We start from the raw sequence: 12,001 nt of genomic DNA on the forward strand, positions 1-12,001 counted from the left end.
TGTCAGGCACTTAAGAACTCAACAAACATTTAATGGAATTAAGAAGGTACTGTTAAAGTTGTAGTGCAGAATATGTGAATTAGATGATATGGCGCATGAAGGACGTTGAAAGCTGTGTTTTCCAAAACATTTTGTGTTGTTTTTGTTAGGCTTTTGAATCTAAAAACCAATGAGTAAGTCAGCAATATTTGTGTTTCCACTGTTTTCTTCTGCATAGTAGGTAGGTTTTGGTTAATTTTATAATATTGAACCTAAGAAATTGCAATTTTCTAGGTAAAAAATTGTCAAATATTGGCAATTTCATATTGTTCAACCCATGTAAGTCTTAGATGCTGTTTCCTCTCTCTCTGATAAATTGCTGCTTCCTGTTTCTTAAGTGAAGCAATAAATATAAATAAGATAAAGTAAACTAAAATAACATTTATTCATTTGTTGAATAAACCAAATACCATGTGTTTGCCACTGTGCTTAGTTTAAGGGATGGTGTCTAATTCTTAAGGTACCCACAGATGAGTAGTGTAAACCAATAATTGCAATTTTGTGTGATAATTAAAAGACTATTGTAGGTAGGGTCGTGGGAGAATTTCTTTTATGGCTCTTCTTTATCAATTTGAGAGTAAAAAGGGAAGACTTCAAGAAGAAAATGTAAGAGTCATTTGACATTGTTTTATAAGTATGGATTTTACTATCTAAAATTATTGGTGAGTTACTGCCAGTAGGTGAAATGTTTAAAAGAATACTATATGGTGAGGACACTACTAGACTTGTCAACTTCTGATTGTCCAGGATAGCATCCTATTCATCTTTATTTCATAGCAGTGTGATTTGTGAATAAATTTGGGTACTTCAAAAGTGATTGATGAAATTTATTGAGCGGCATTTTTAGAAATTCAGACATTTAGGTCTATTTTTGATATCTTTATTTAAAATGTTCTATTGCGGGGCTGGCCCGGTAGCGCACTGGGGAGTGCACCGTTTGTTGGCGCTCCCGCCGAGGGTTCGGATCCCATGTGGAGACCGGTTCCCGCTCACTGGCTGATTTGTTGGCGCTCCCGCCGAGGGTTCGGATCCCATGTGGAGACCGGTTCCCACTCACTGGCTGAGCGAGGTGCGGGCGCAACACCGAGGGGTGTGATCCCGTTGCCGGTCCCTGGTACAGGCACGACACTGAGGGTTGCGATCCCGTTACCGGTCAGTAAAAAAGACAAAAAGAAAAAAAAAATGTTCTATTGCTATTTGTTTCATCTTGTCCTTAATAGTCCTTAACCTTTTCTCAAAGTTTAAAGGTTTGGGCATAGGCTTCATAGAAGATGGTTATAAAAACTTGCAAGCAGTTTCATTGCTGTTTTGGGTACTGTTTTGCCAACCATTTTCCAAAATAGTTGTTAACATCAATTTTGGGGCATCGAGGTCTTTTGAGAATTTGAGAACAGTGAGCCTAGAAAAAGTATAAATGCCCACTGATGTTTGCATACAAATTGACCCAGAAGAAGAACTCTTTCTCTGATGACAGCTATGTATAAGAAAAGACATTATAAAATATGAGATCCAAAATATCCCTCCATAGATTAGGAATCAGGTGACATATATTCTTTGTCCAGTTCTGCATTTACCAGTTGGGATTATCTTAGGCAAGTACCTTAAACATTCATTACTCTACAGGGTTGCTTTGAGGATTATATGAGTCATGACATACAAGTGTTTAACTGCAAAGCATATGTGAACTGTAACTGCTATTATTTTAGGTGAAGTGGCAGGACCATTATTATTGATATTGAACTAACACTAGTTATGTTTCCTAGCTTCGTGTGTGTGTGTGTGTGTGCGCGCGCGCGCCGCTAGCTGGTAGAGGGATCGAACCCTGACCCTTGGTGTTAACAGCACCATGCTCTAACCAACTGAGCTAACCACCCGACCTCTTTCCTCACTTTTTAGAAAGGAAGTTAATACATTTCTTGTTCTTAAAATTCTTATTCAACAATTCTTTTATTAGAGTGAGTTAGAGTAAAATTTACTAGTGGTTTTGATTACATAATTCAAACTCTGATACTTAAATCTAGCAACATACAAAAATATTTTAAGAGTATTGGGTGAACTTTGTCATATGCTATTTAAGAGGCATTGTATGTGGGGGTGTGGGTGCGCACTTGTCTCCTTGTGCTTGCTTTGTCCATCTGCTTATGAAGTTTAAATGAATATGTACTTTAAATTGTCTTTTCTTAGATGGAGATGGTGATGGAGATGGAGCAACTGGAAAGAAGAAGAAAAAGAAGAAGAAGAAGAGAGGATGTTAGTGTCTTAAGTTAATCTTACTTGATAAATTAGAAATGATTTTTAACCCACAGGTTTGAAGAGTAAGTTTGAAGTTGCTTAAAGTCCTGATATATGTCAGGGAAATAAACTTAGGCTTAATAGAGGTAGAATTTAGTGAAACTAATAATTATTTAGCAAATACTTTTAACAATCTTGTTGGTATTTTTTTAGCTGTTATTCAGCTAAGAGATGTTAATGTGAGTTGGTTGCATTTACTGCAAGTCAGGGATGAGTTCCTAAAAATTTTGTAATTTAAAACTTGCATAATCCAAATAATTCTGTCAGGGCTGGCAAAAGTGGTTCCACTGTGTGGCAATAGGGTAAACAGTTTCCAGTTTACTTGCCAGCTGTGAAATTATGAGATTCTTGGTGAATATTTAATAAGGAGTTCCATTATTTAAAATGTGTGCATATAGTGAGATTTTATTAATAACTTTTATATTGTGCTATTTCAAATTTGTATAAAATATGATCCTGCTTGTTTTACTTTTCTATAAAAAAATCTTCAGCAGCCTGAAAATATATTAGGGCTGTTAAAGAGAGAGTATATAGCATTGGGTAGTAATGGTTGGGATGAGGATCAGAACATGTAAGTTCTAATCTTGGATGCTCTTTGGGCTGTCGGGGACCATTGAGTGTCAGATTATGCCTTTCTTTAAAATCTTTCAGGCTAAACTTTTATGAATCAGAATTTTGAGGGCTTAACTTCCATTTTAATCTCTGTGTTGAGAGAAGTCTTCAGTTTTTTTTTTTTTTAAAGGAAGCCCTTGCCTCTCAGTCAGCCATTTCCTTCGTGTATCCCCAGGTGGAGGTGGGATAACTTTTTTCTGTTCAGGCATCCATCCTTGCTAGATTCTTCTCCCATAAGAGGATGTCAGTCCTGCCCCTAGCCTCTGAAGGCACATGAGTCTGTATTTAATGAGCATTAGTTACTAGCATTTCAGGAATCTTCTAGGGATTATTATGTTCTGTTCCTTCCATTCAAAAATCATTAAAAGTGTGGCTGTGAGAAATGGTATTATTTGAGAATAATTTGAGAGATACTTATTTCTCCATATACTCTAAAATTGCTCCCTAACGAAGGCAGACCATCAGGGAGGAGTGTTAAGGGACTGTTCTGTATTTGCCCTTGATAGAATTCTTCCCCTGACAGATGTTTTATTATGCCATCAACCTTTATCTGTCTCCTCTTAGGATGTTGTTGAATTTACTGTTCGTTATATTTCTTTATGAGTACTCTCAAGAGACCTTCTTTTTTCCCCTGGACGTATGGACTTAGTTTCAAGAATAGTCATGCCTTTCCTGAATAGTTGATCTATTTTATCTGAGAAACACATGAACTCTGCAAATAACCTTGCCTTTTTTTTTTTTTTTAAATACTGGCTACTAGAGGGCTTAGAGCCAAATCTGTCATTTCATGTTGGCCTTCTTACAGGTTCTATTTTATGTTCTTTTCCTTGTTTTGATTTTTTGTTTTCTAATTTACTTTGAATGCCTCTTATTTGCGTATTTTTGATCTCCTGTAGGCTACCTTCAGTCACTTCTGGTATAAGCCAAATAATGTAATCATGGGCAATTCACTGCTCTCATTTTCCTCATCTATAAAGTGGGAGAATTATGAATAATAGCTAATGATAATTGAAGTACATATTATTATAGGTTATTCATAATTTTATATAATGACATGGACATAGTACATTTATAATTTTCGGAGGTTATCCTGGATTTCATCTGATTCTTCATTTTGTAGGTGAGGAAAATGAGGCTTGGCAACATTTAGCCATTTGTCCAAGTCACAGCTAATAAGTGGTAAAGGCTAGTCTTCAACTCAGACATTCTGATTATAAATTTTTTATTCTTTTCTCTAATGATCTTTTTGAGTCTTTTAAGTATTGTACCTTAATAAAGGCATCTTTACGAGATTTGTAGATGAGATAAAACTGGGGATGATGAGATAATCAAAAATCAAGATTTCAAATTCAAAAGGATAGGATAGCTGAGACAATAGGCTAATATTAAAAACCTGAAATTTTACAGAGATAGATGTAAAATTAGTACAAGTAATAGGATTTTGAGTGCTAATACAATGTGAACCAAAAACAAAACAAAACAAGGAGTCTTCAGTTATTTCAGTAGCAGTAGGAATTTTAGAATCAGCAGTATAGTGTTATGCTAATTATACCCTATTTGGCCTATTAATATAAATACATTCTGGCACCACCTTAAAAGGAACATTGACAAATTCAAGGTTGTCAAATATAGGTGAAAGTGATGAGAACCATATCCCTTGAAGTAGTTTCTCATCGTAGAGAGGGAGGAATCAGTAGCAATGCATAGTAGACTTTTTTTTTTTAAACTTCAAAGAATCAAGCTAGGAAACTAGGACTAGTAGATGAAAGTAATAGGGAGACAGATGAGTGTAGGAAGAGCTTTCTAACAGTTATAGCTCTCCCAAAATGAATGGGTTATAGCTTTACAGATAGTGACTGCCTCCATTGTCAGGAGCTCAGTGCCATTAGTCAGAGGTGTTAGGAGGGGGATTCCTAGATTAAGTGTGAGGCTGAATTAGATAATCTCTAAGATCTTTTTTGATTTTATAATTCTGTTTTCTCTTAGAAACATGAAATAGGAGGAGCCTAAAACAGTGTTTCCCAACTTTACTTTCCCATAGAACACTTTTAAGCATTTTTATGCAAAGAGAGAAAACCAGTTGGCACTAGTGAAATACTGGTGTGTTTGGATTAAAGGAGGGAGCCAAAATGGTTCCATAGATAAATGATTTGCCTCAATAAATGGTCATATTTTTACTTATGTACCTCTTTTTTCCCCTTTGCAGAACAAGAACAGCAAAATATATGTTAAAATTTAAGACAGAAATTTATAACACAAGACCAATTATAGTCAAAAGGGAGCCATATACTTCACCTCCATAGTTGGTAAATGCTGGAGGTGTATACATTGAAGTCATATATTGCTGTGTAAATTAGCTCTCATACAACTTTTTGGTATTCCTTGGATACAGAATTAATTTATAAAAGGCAAATCTTCATATAATAAAAGCTATATATCTAGTTCTTATGTATTTTAAACATTTTTATAAAAAAAAATCTAGATTTTTTTTTTTTAAAGCATCTTGGGGAACACTGGTGTTTTTTAATATGTAGTTTGGGAAATAATGTTCTAAAATATTTGCTAAATACTGTAGCTTTTTTTAAGTATCTGGAAATTTACACGTGGCTACCTAAATTCTTTTCAGTATTGATCATATATGCCTTTAACTTTTATACTGAATATGTCATTGAAAATAGTTTTTCACATACTTATTAATGCATTGTAGATTTATATTTTTATTTTATTGCTACAGGACTTTTTTTGTGGTGGTTGTTAAAAGTTTTGGTTTTTATTTGTGAAAGCCAACTTCTATGTGCTATCTCATTTCTGGTATAGTGAATGAAGATGAAAACATTAGAAGTGTGCTTTCTGCCAAGGCATACGCTGTTTAAATACATAATGGAGTTCTCAGGGGTTGAAGATTTCTTTTCCCAGGCAGCAACAAATCAGAGAGGAGGTGGCCAGAGTGGTGAAGTGTTTTCTGTTTTTAACTGTAAGGTGACAGCAAGAAGGTTCCTTAAAATCAGGACATAAACAACCATTAGGAACTGAGGAAACTGTTATAACTGCTTAATTTTATTTTTAACTATAGAAGTTAATGCTTTATTTGTATCTCACAGCAAAAGTCCAAACAGACCCTCCCTCAGTTCCAATATGTGACCTGTATCCTAATGGTGTATTTCCTAAAGGACAAGAATGCGAATACCCCCCCACACAAGATGGGTAAGGATCATAAAATAACTTCCATTTTGACTTTTGACAGTTGTAGCTTAGCAATAAAGCAGATTTTATTTTTCTCAGAACTTTGCTCCACCGCTTTGATAAAAGCTTGTGAATTTGTTGCAAAGAAAATACAGTAGAAGCCCTCTTATCCAAAATGATTGGGACCGGTGGCAGGTTGGTTGATCAAAAAGTATGTTAAAGTGGGGATCACAAAAAAATGAAAACCTTTGTAGATGAAGGTTAATGTAAACAAATTTGTTTTTCACCTCACTTGATTTTTGAGCATGGTTTTGCATTGGATTCCATTTTCCCCCTATAAACTATTCATAATGCATTATCTGTGACGTCCATTTTGGGTTTTTGTGAAGAGGAACAAGAACTGAGTGATGTAAGGGTTGATGTCTGTATTTTTACATTTTTTTCCTGAAACCATCTGCAGTTCTTATCTACACTTAATTTGACAGAAGTATTTTGATAACTTGTTTTTATTGAGATTTTTCAGAGTAGTCAGTTTAGTTTTTGTAGAAACAGTTCTTTTTATGTAATGTTAAATTACATAATTGCATAACAAGTACAGATGACTTAAACAGGTTTGGGAATAAATTCACCTTATTCTTAGAAGTGTTCTATAAGGATACATTTCAACTGGTCGGCAGAAACTCACAGTGGCATACAGACTGAGCATGGAAGCTGGGACCAAACTATCTGCATTTGAATCGCAGTTCTAGCACTCATTAGCTTCGTGACTTGGGCAAGTAATTTATCATGTCTGTGCTTTCATTTCTTCATCCATAAAATCGGTACTTTGTAGGATTATTGTGAAGAGTAACAATATATGTAAAGCACTTAAAAGAGATGCATAGTGAGCATTAAGTAAGTTAGCTGCTCTTATTATTCAGAGTAGTAACCCGTCAGCTGAAAATATTCAGAGTGCCATGGGCATTGGTCAGTATGTTTTACAGAGAGGATTAAGAGCATTGGTTAACACAGTGGTTGCAATAGTTGGTTAAGAAAGCTTCTACTGTGGCGTCATTTCATTTGCCTATAAAGACAGCATTGTTTTTCTTTAAAGGTAGAAAAGAACATACTAACGTTATATTTTAACTTTCTCCCTCATCCCAATTATGAATATTCTTAGGGAATAAGTCTGTAAAATTCTGGAATTTTATGACATAGGCATCTTTTCTTTGAATTTGAATTCATCAATTGCTATATGTATCTTAAAGCATCTATTTTTAAAATATCACAGATAACATGTAATTTTACATTAGTTACATAAATTCTCATAGTACCTATGATGTGATCACATTTATTTTTAAATATAATCTTTTAATTTTTTTTTTTTTTGCTTGTTCTCTCTTCTTTCCCTTCCTTCCAGACTCATGTTAACCACCTAGCAGGTAGCCTTCCATATTTTTCTATGCTCATATATTTGTACATCTGTCTGTCTATGTAAGAGGAGTGTTTTGGTTGTTGTTTGTTTTACAGAAGTGTAAAGGCACACCTATGCTTTTATTCCTCCACCTTGCTTTTCTTATTCAGTACTACCTCTTCAAAGTCCCTCCAAGTCAATTAGAATAGTTATGTTATTATTTTGAATGGCTTTGTAAGATTCCCTGGCGTGAATAAGCCATACATTATTCCACGTTTCTCTAATTGGTGGGCATTCACTTTGTGTCCAGTTTTTTTGCCACTATTAACCATTCTGCAGTAAACCTCTAGTTAGGTAGGTAGAGCGTATATATGCAGTATGTATCTCATGTATTGGTAGTTTTATAATTATGAGACAGTTTTCCAAGAGTGGAATTCTGAATCAGAATATGTTAATACTTTAGTTTACGATTCTTCAACTACTAGTGATTTTTGAGCATCTTTTGATTGTTGGATTTGTTTATGGTATCTTTTCCTCTTCCAGAAGTTTTAAAATTTTAAATGGGAATAATATATTCTAGTGGATTGAATGACCACCTTTGTTATATAGTACTATATTCTCATGTATAATGGAGTCAGTTTCTGGATTATTTATTCCCCTACACTCATCTGTTTGTCTATTCTTATGCTAATAGTATTTTGATTTTCATATCAGAAACTTTATAATATATTCTGGTAATTTCATAAGACAAGTCATTGTCTCCTGCCACACATACTCAAACACAGTTCTTTTTAATACTTTTCTTAGCTATTTTCAGTCTTGTAGTCTTTACACACACACACAGACATGCTGTTGTTAGAATTCTGATCAGAATTGCATTATGTTTATGTATTGGTTTCTGAAAATTGACAGTTTTATCACATTGCCATCCAATATCCTGGTGTTTTTTTTCACTTATTCATTTTTTTTTTCAGGTAGGTCCTATTCATTTTTTGTTAAATTTATTCGTAAGTGTTTTATGGTTTTTGTTACTGATGTTAATGAAATATTTTTATTCCCATTTCCATTTCTATATGCTTGTTGCTAGAGTGGAGAAAAGCCATTGATTTCCTATACTTGTCAACAGATTGTTAATATTTTTTAACAACGTGAGTATTGTGGAACACTTGAAGTGATATTTAATACATGAAAAAAATTGAGATTTTGTAAATCTCAAAAACTACCTTTGCTATCAGTTCTATTGCAAATTAAACATAGATGTAGAATAACTTCTCTTTTTGAAATAATGGATGAAGATATTAATTACACGAGTATATGATTATACTTCCCAAGGTAATACTTTTCTTAAATATTGCAGTGCTGTCCTGGAGAAATACAATGGAAGTGTAAGATAGTGTGATAATGCTTACTCTTTAATAAATCTCAACTTTTTTTGCATTCATATAACCAGTTTAGACTATTTGCAAATAGATCAGAATCTATATTCTTATAGATTTGGTAGAGTATCGAATGTAGTTTGTATCTTGCCTTCTTTTTTAAAATAAAGTTTTATTAAAAAATGAATGAAGGGCCGGCCCGGTGGCGCACTCAGTAGAGTGCGGCGCTTGAGAGCACGGCTGCGCTCCTGCCGAGGGTTTGGATCCCATATAGAGACTGGTCCGCTCACTGGTTGAGCACGGTGCGGGCGCAACACCGAGAGTTGCGATCCCGTTACCGGTCACAAAAAAAGACAAAAAGGAAAAAAAAAAAAAGAATGGATTATCACAAAGAACTCAACTGTGAAACTACCAGGTTGAGTGCATTCTTTTTTTTTTTTATAAACTTTTTATTTTGAAATAATTCCATTCTTACGGAAAAGCTGCTAGAATAATGCAAAGAACTCCCACATAACTTTTGCCCACATTCCCTTTGTTTTGCCACATTTATTTTATTGTCTCAATGAAATATGACATTTATACATATTATGTATCACACAGAAGTAACATTCCATCTTCTTCCTGAAAGATAGAAAAATAGAAGGCAAATGTGAAAAATGTTAAAATTTGTGAATCTGTATATATACTTTTTTTTCTGAACTATTAGAGGGTAGGTTGTGCATATTTGTCTAGAATACTAGATAAGTAGATATGGTGTCCTTTTCAGGGTGTCACATCTGGAAGCATACAATGTCAGCTTGCTCCTTATTGGTAATGTTAATTTTTATCACTTGGTTAAGGTATTATCCAGTTTCTCCAGTGTATCATCACACTGTTTTTTATCATTACATCGTGTTTTTTCCTCTTGTAATTAGTAATTTGTGGGAAGTTGCTTTCAGAGTGTTTAAATATCCCATTCCTTATGAATGCCCGCCTCACATGTAGCATACATTGATGATCCTTGCTTGAATCTGTTTTTCCTATGATGGTTTGTGCCCTTTTTAAAAAATTAATGTTCTGTGTGCCTTTCCTGCATTGTAAAAATTTTTTGAAAACTTTTATTTTTTTAAAGTGGCTGGCCAGTAGGGGGATCCAAACCCTTGGCCTTGGTGTTCACAACACTGCATTCTAACCAACTGAGCTAACCAGCCAGCCCAAGAAATCAATTTTTAGTAGCTTATAGTGCTATTCTATTTTGTATTTAGGATAGTTTTATTACTCATTTCCAGATTTTTGAACGTACATGTATTGTTGCCAATTTTATATCATTAAAAAAATTCTTTGCTGACCATTTTAGTCTGTTAAAAATCAGATACGATTTTTCTCTTATTCTAAATACCTAGAAGTAGAATGAAAAAGCATTTTGAAATTCTTGATGCCTGTTTCTAAATTTAGTAGGCAACATTTTGTGGCAATTATTAATTTTATAAGCAATACGTATTCATTATAGAACAGTTACGAAATAAAGATAAAGCAAGGAAAGAAATCTCCTTAATTCTGCCAACAAATAAAACCCACCGTTAACATTTAGTGTTTTTTTCCTCTAAACCCTCTATATAAATGTGTTATAAATACCTGGGAATGTTTTTCAAGATATAACTATACTGCAAAACAGTATTTTATAATGCCTGAATAAATGTGTATACCATAATTTTTGTGCTCAGTCCTCTTTTACTGGACATATAGTTTATTTCTAGTTGTTTGCTATTATAAACAATGCAGGGATAAATATCTTTATGTCATTTTCAACCTTTCCGTTTAATGAAAATTTTAAACAGAAAGTAGAAAGAATAGTGTCATGAACTCACTACCTGTATTTAACAGTTCTTAATATTTTTCCATATATGTTTTATCTCTCATATATATGTAATTTTTGGTTATTGTTGATTGTTTTTCCTTCCTTTTTGTTTGTTTCTTTTTTTTCCTGCCAGACCATTTAAAAATGTCTTAGATATTTTGACTCTTCACTTATAAAAACTCAACCATCTCAAGAATTAGACATTCTTCAAGTTATCACATGTAAACACCTGCTTAATATTTAGATTTTTGTTGTTGTTGTTGTTCTTGGGACATCTTTTTAGCTATATATATTTTCCAAAACCAGGATCCAGTCAAGGTTCATACATTATATATGGTTAGAATCCCCACCTCTTTCTTTCTCTCCATTGCACTGACTCTTTGAAGAAACTAGGCAGTTATAGAAAGTCTCACGTTCTGGGATTTCTCCCTTGGGACATCTTTTTAGCTATTTATATTTTCCAAAACCAGGATCCAGTCAAGGTTCATACATTATATATGGTTAGAATCCCCACCTCTTTCTTTCTCTCCCTTGCACTGACTCTTTGAAGAAACTAGGCAGTTATAGAAAGTCTCACGTTCTGGGATTTCTCCAGTTGTTTCTTTGTATTGTTGCTAACTTTTTTCTTCTATTTCCGTATTTTCTGTTAACTGGAATTAGGTGTAAACAGGCTTAGATTAGTTTTAGGTTAAACATTTTGACAGGGATATATCGTAAGTGATTGTGACCTTCCTATTGTAACATATTTTGTTGCATTAGATGTAATGACAGGCTGTCCTACTATTACTTTTAATGTATTTGATCACTTGATTAATATGGTGACAGCCAGCTTTTTTTTTCTTAAGTTACTTTTTTCTTTTTGTAGTTTCCAAGTAATCCGTGGGGTACTTTGGTTAACACTGGAATATCCTTTTCTTTAATAACCTTTCAATTAATTGTTTTAGTGTCCATTGATGATCCTTGCTTTATCAGTTATTTTATTGAGGACTGCAAAATGGTGGATTTCTAATTCCGTCATTCCTTCTGCACTTATTAGCTGATATTTTTCTGTAAGAAGAGTTTCCTCTTATTAACTGAGAATCACCTATAGTTTCATCTTAAAGGCAGAGTTTAAGCATGTTTTATGTTTACCTTTTAAGTATCAGTTTTCAGAGGAAGGAATTTGTGTCATATCTCAGTGCATTTTAATTATTTTGGGGTTAAAAGCATGCTATATGGGGATCTGACAGGCAAGTATTTTTAAAGGGTTTTATAAATATGGCATATAGT

The 12,001-nt window shown here is 33.7% G+C and overlaps 1 protein-coding gene across 2 annotated transcripts in view; it reads left to right on the forward strand.

Annotated features, from left to right (window-relative positions):
* Positions 1 to 12,001, forward strand: part of METAP2 (methionyl aminopeptidase 2) — a 37,033-nt gene that overhangs the window by 6,439 nt on the left and 18,593 nt on the right. For both annotated transcript variants that reach the window (XM_008576800.1, XM_008576801.1), the window contains exons 3-4: positions 2,224 to 2,289; positions 6,045 to 6,147. In XM_008576800.1, the coding sequence (XP_008575022.1) occupies positions 2,224 to 2,289; positions 6,045 to 6,147 (169 nt within the window). The remainder of the gene's footprint in view (positions 1 to 2,223; positions 2,290 to 6,044; positions 6,148 to 12,001) is intronic.

Source organism: Galeopterus variegatus, unplaced genomic scaffold (genome assembly GCF_000696425.1).
Source record: "Galeopterus variegatus unplaced genomic scaffold, G_variegatus-3.0.2 Scaffold1405, whole genome shotgun sequence".
In the NCBI taxonomy this organism is placed as follows: Eukaryota; Metazoa; Chordata; class Mammalia; order Dermoptera; family Cynocephalidae; genus Galeopterus; species Galeopterus variegatus.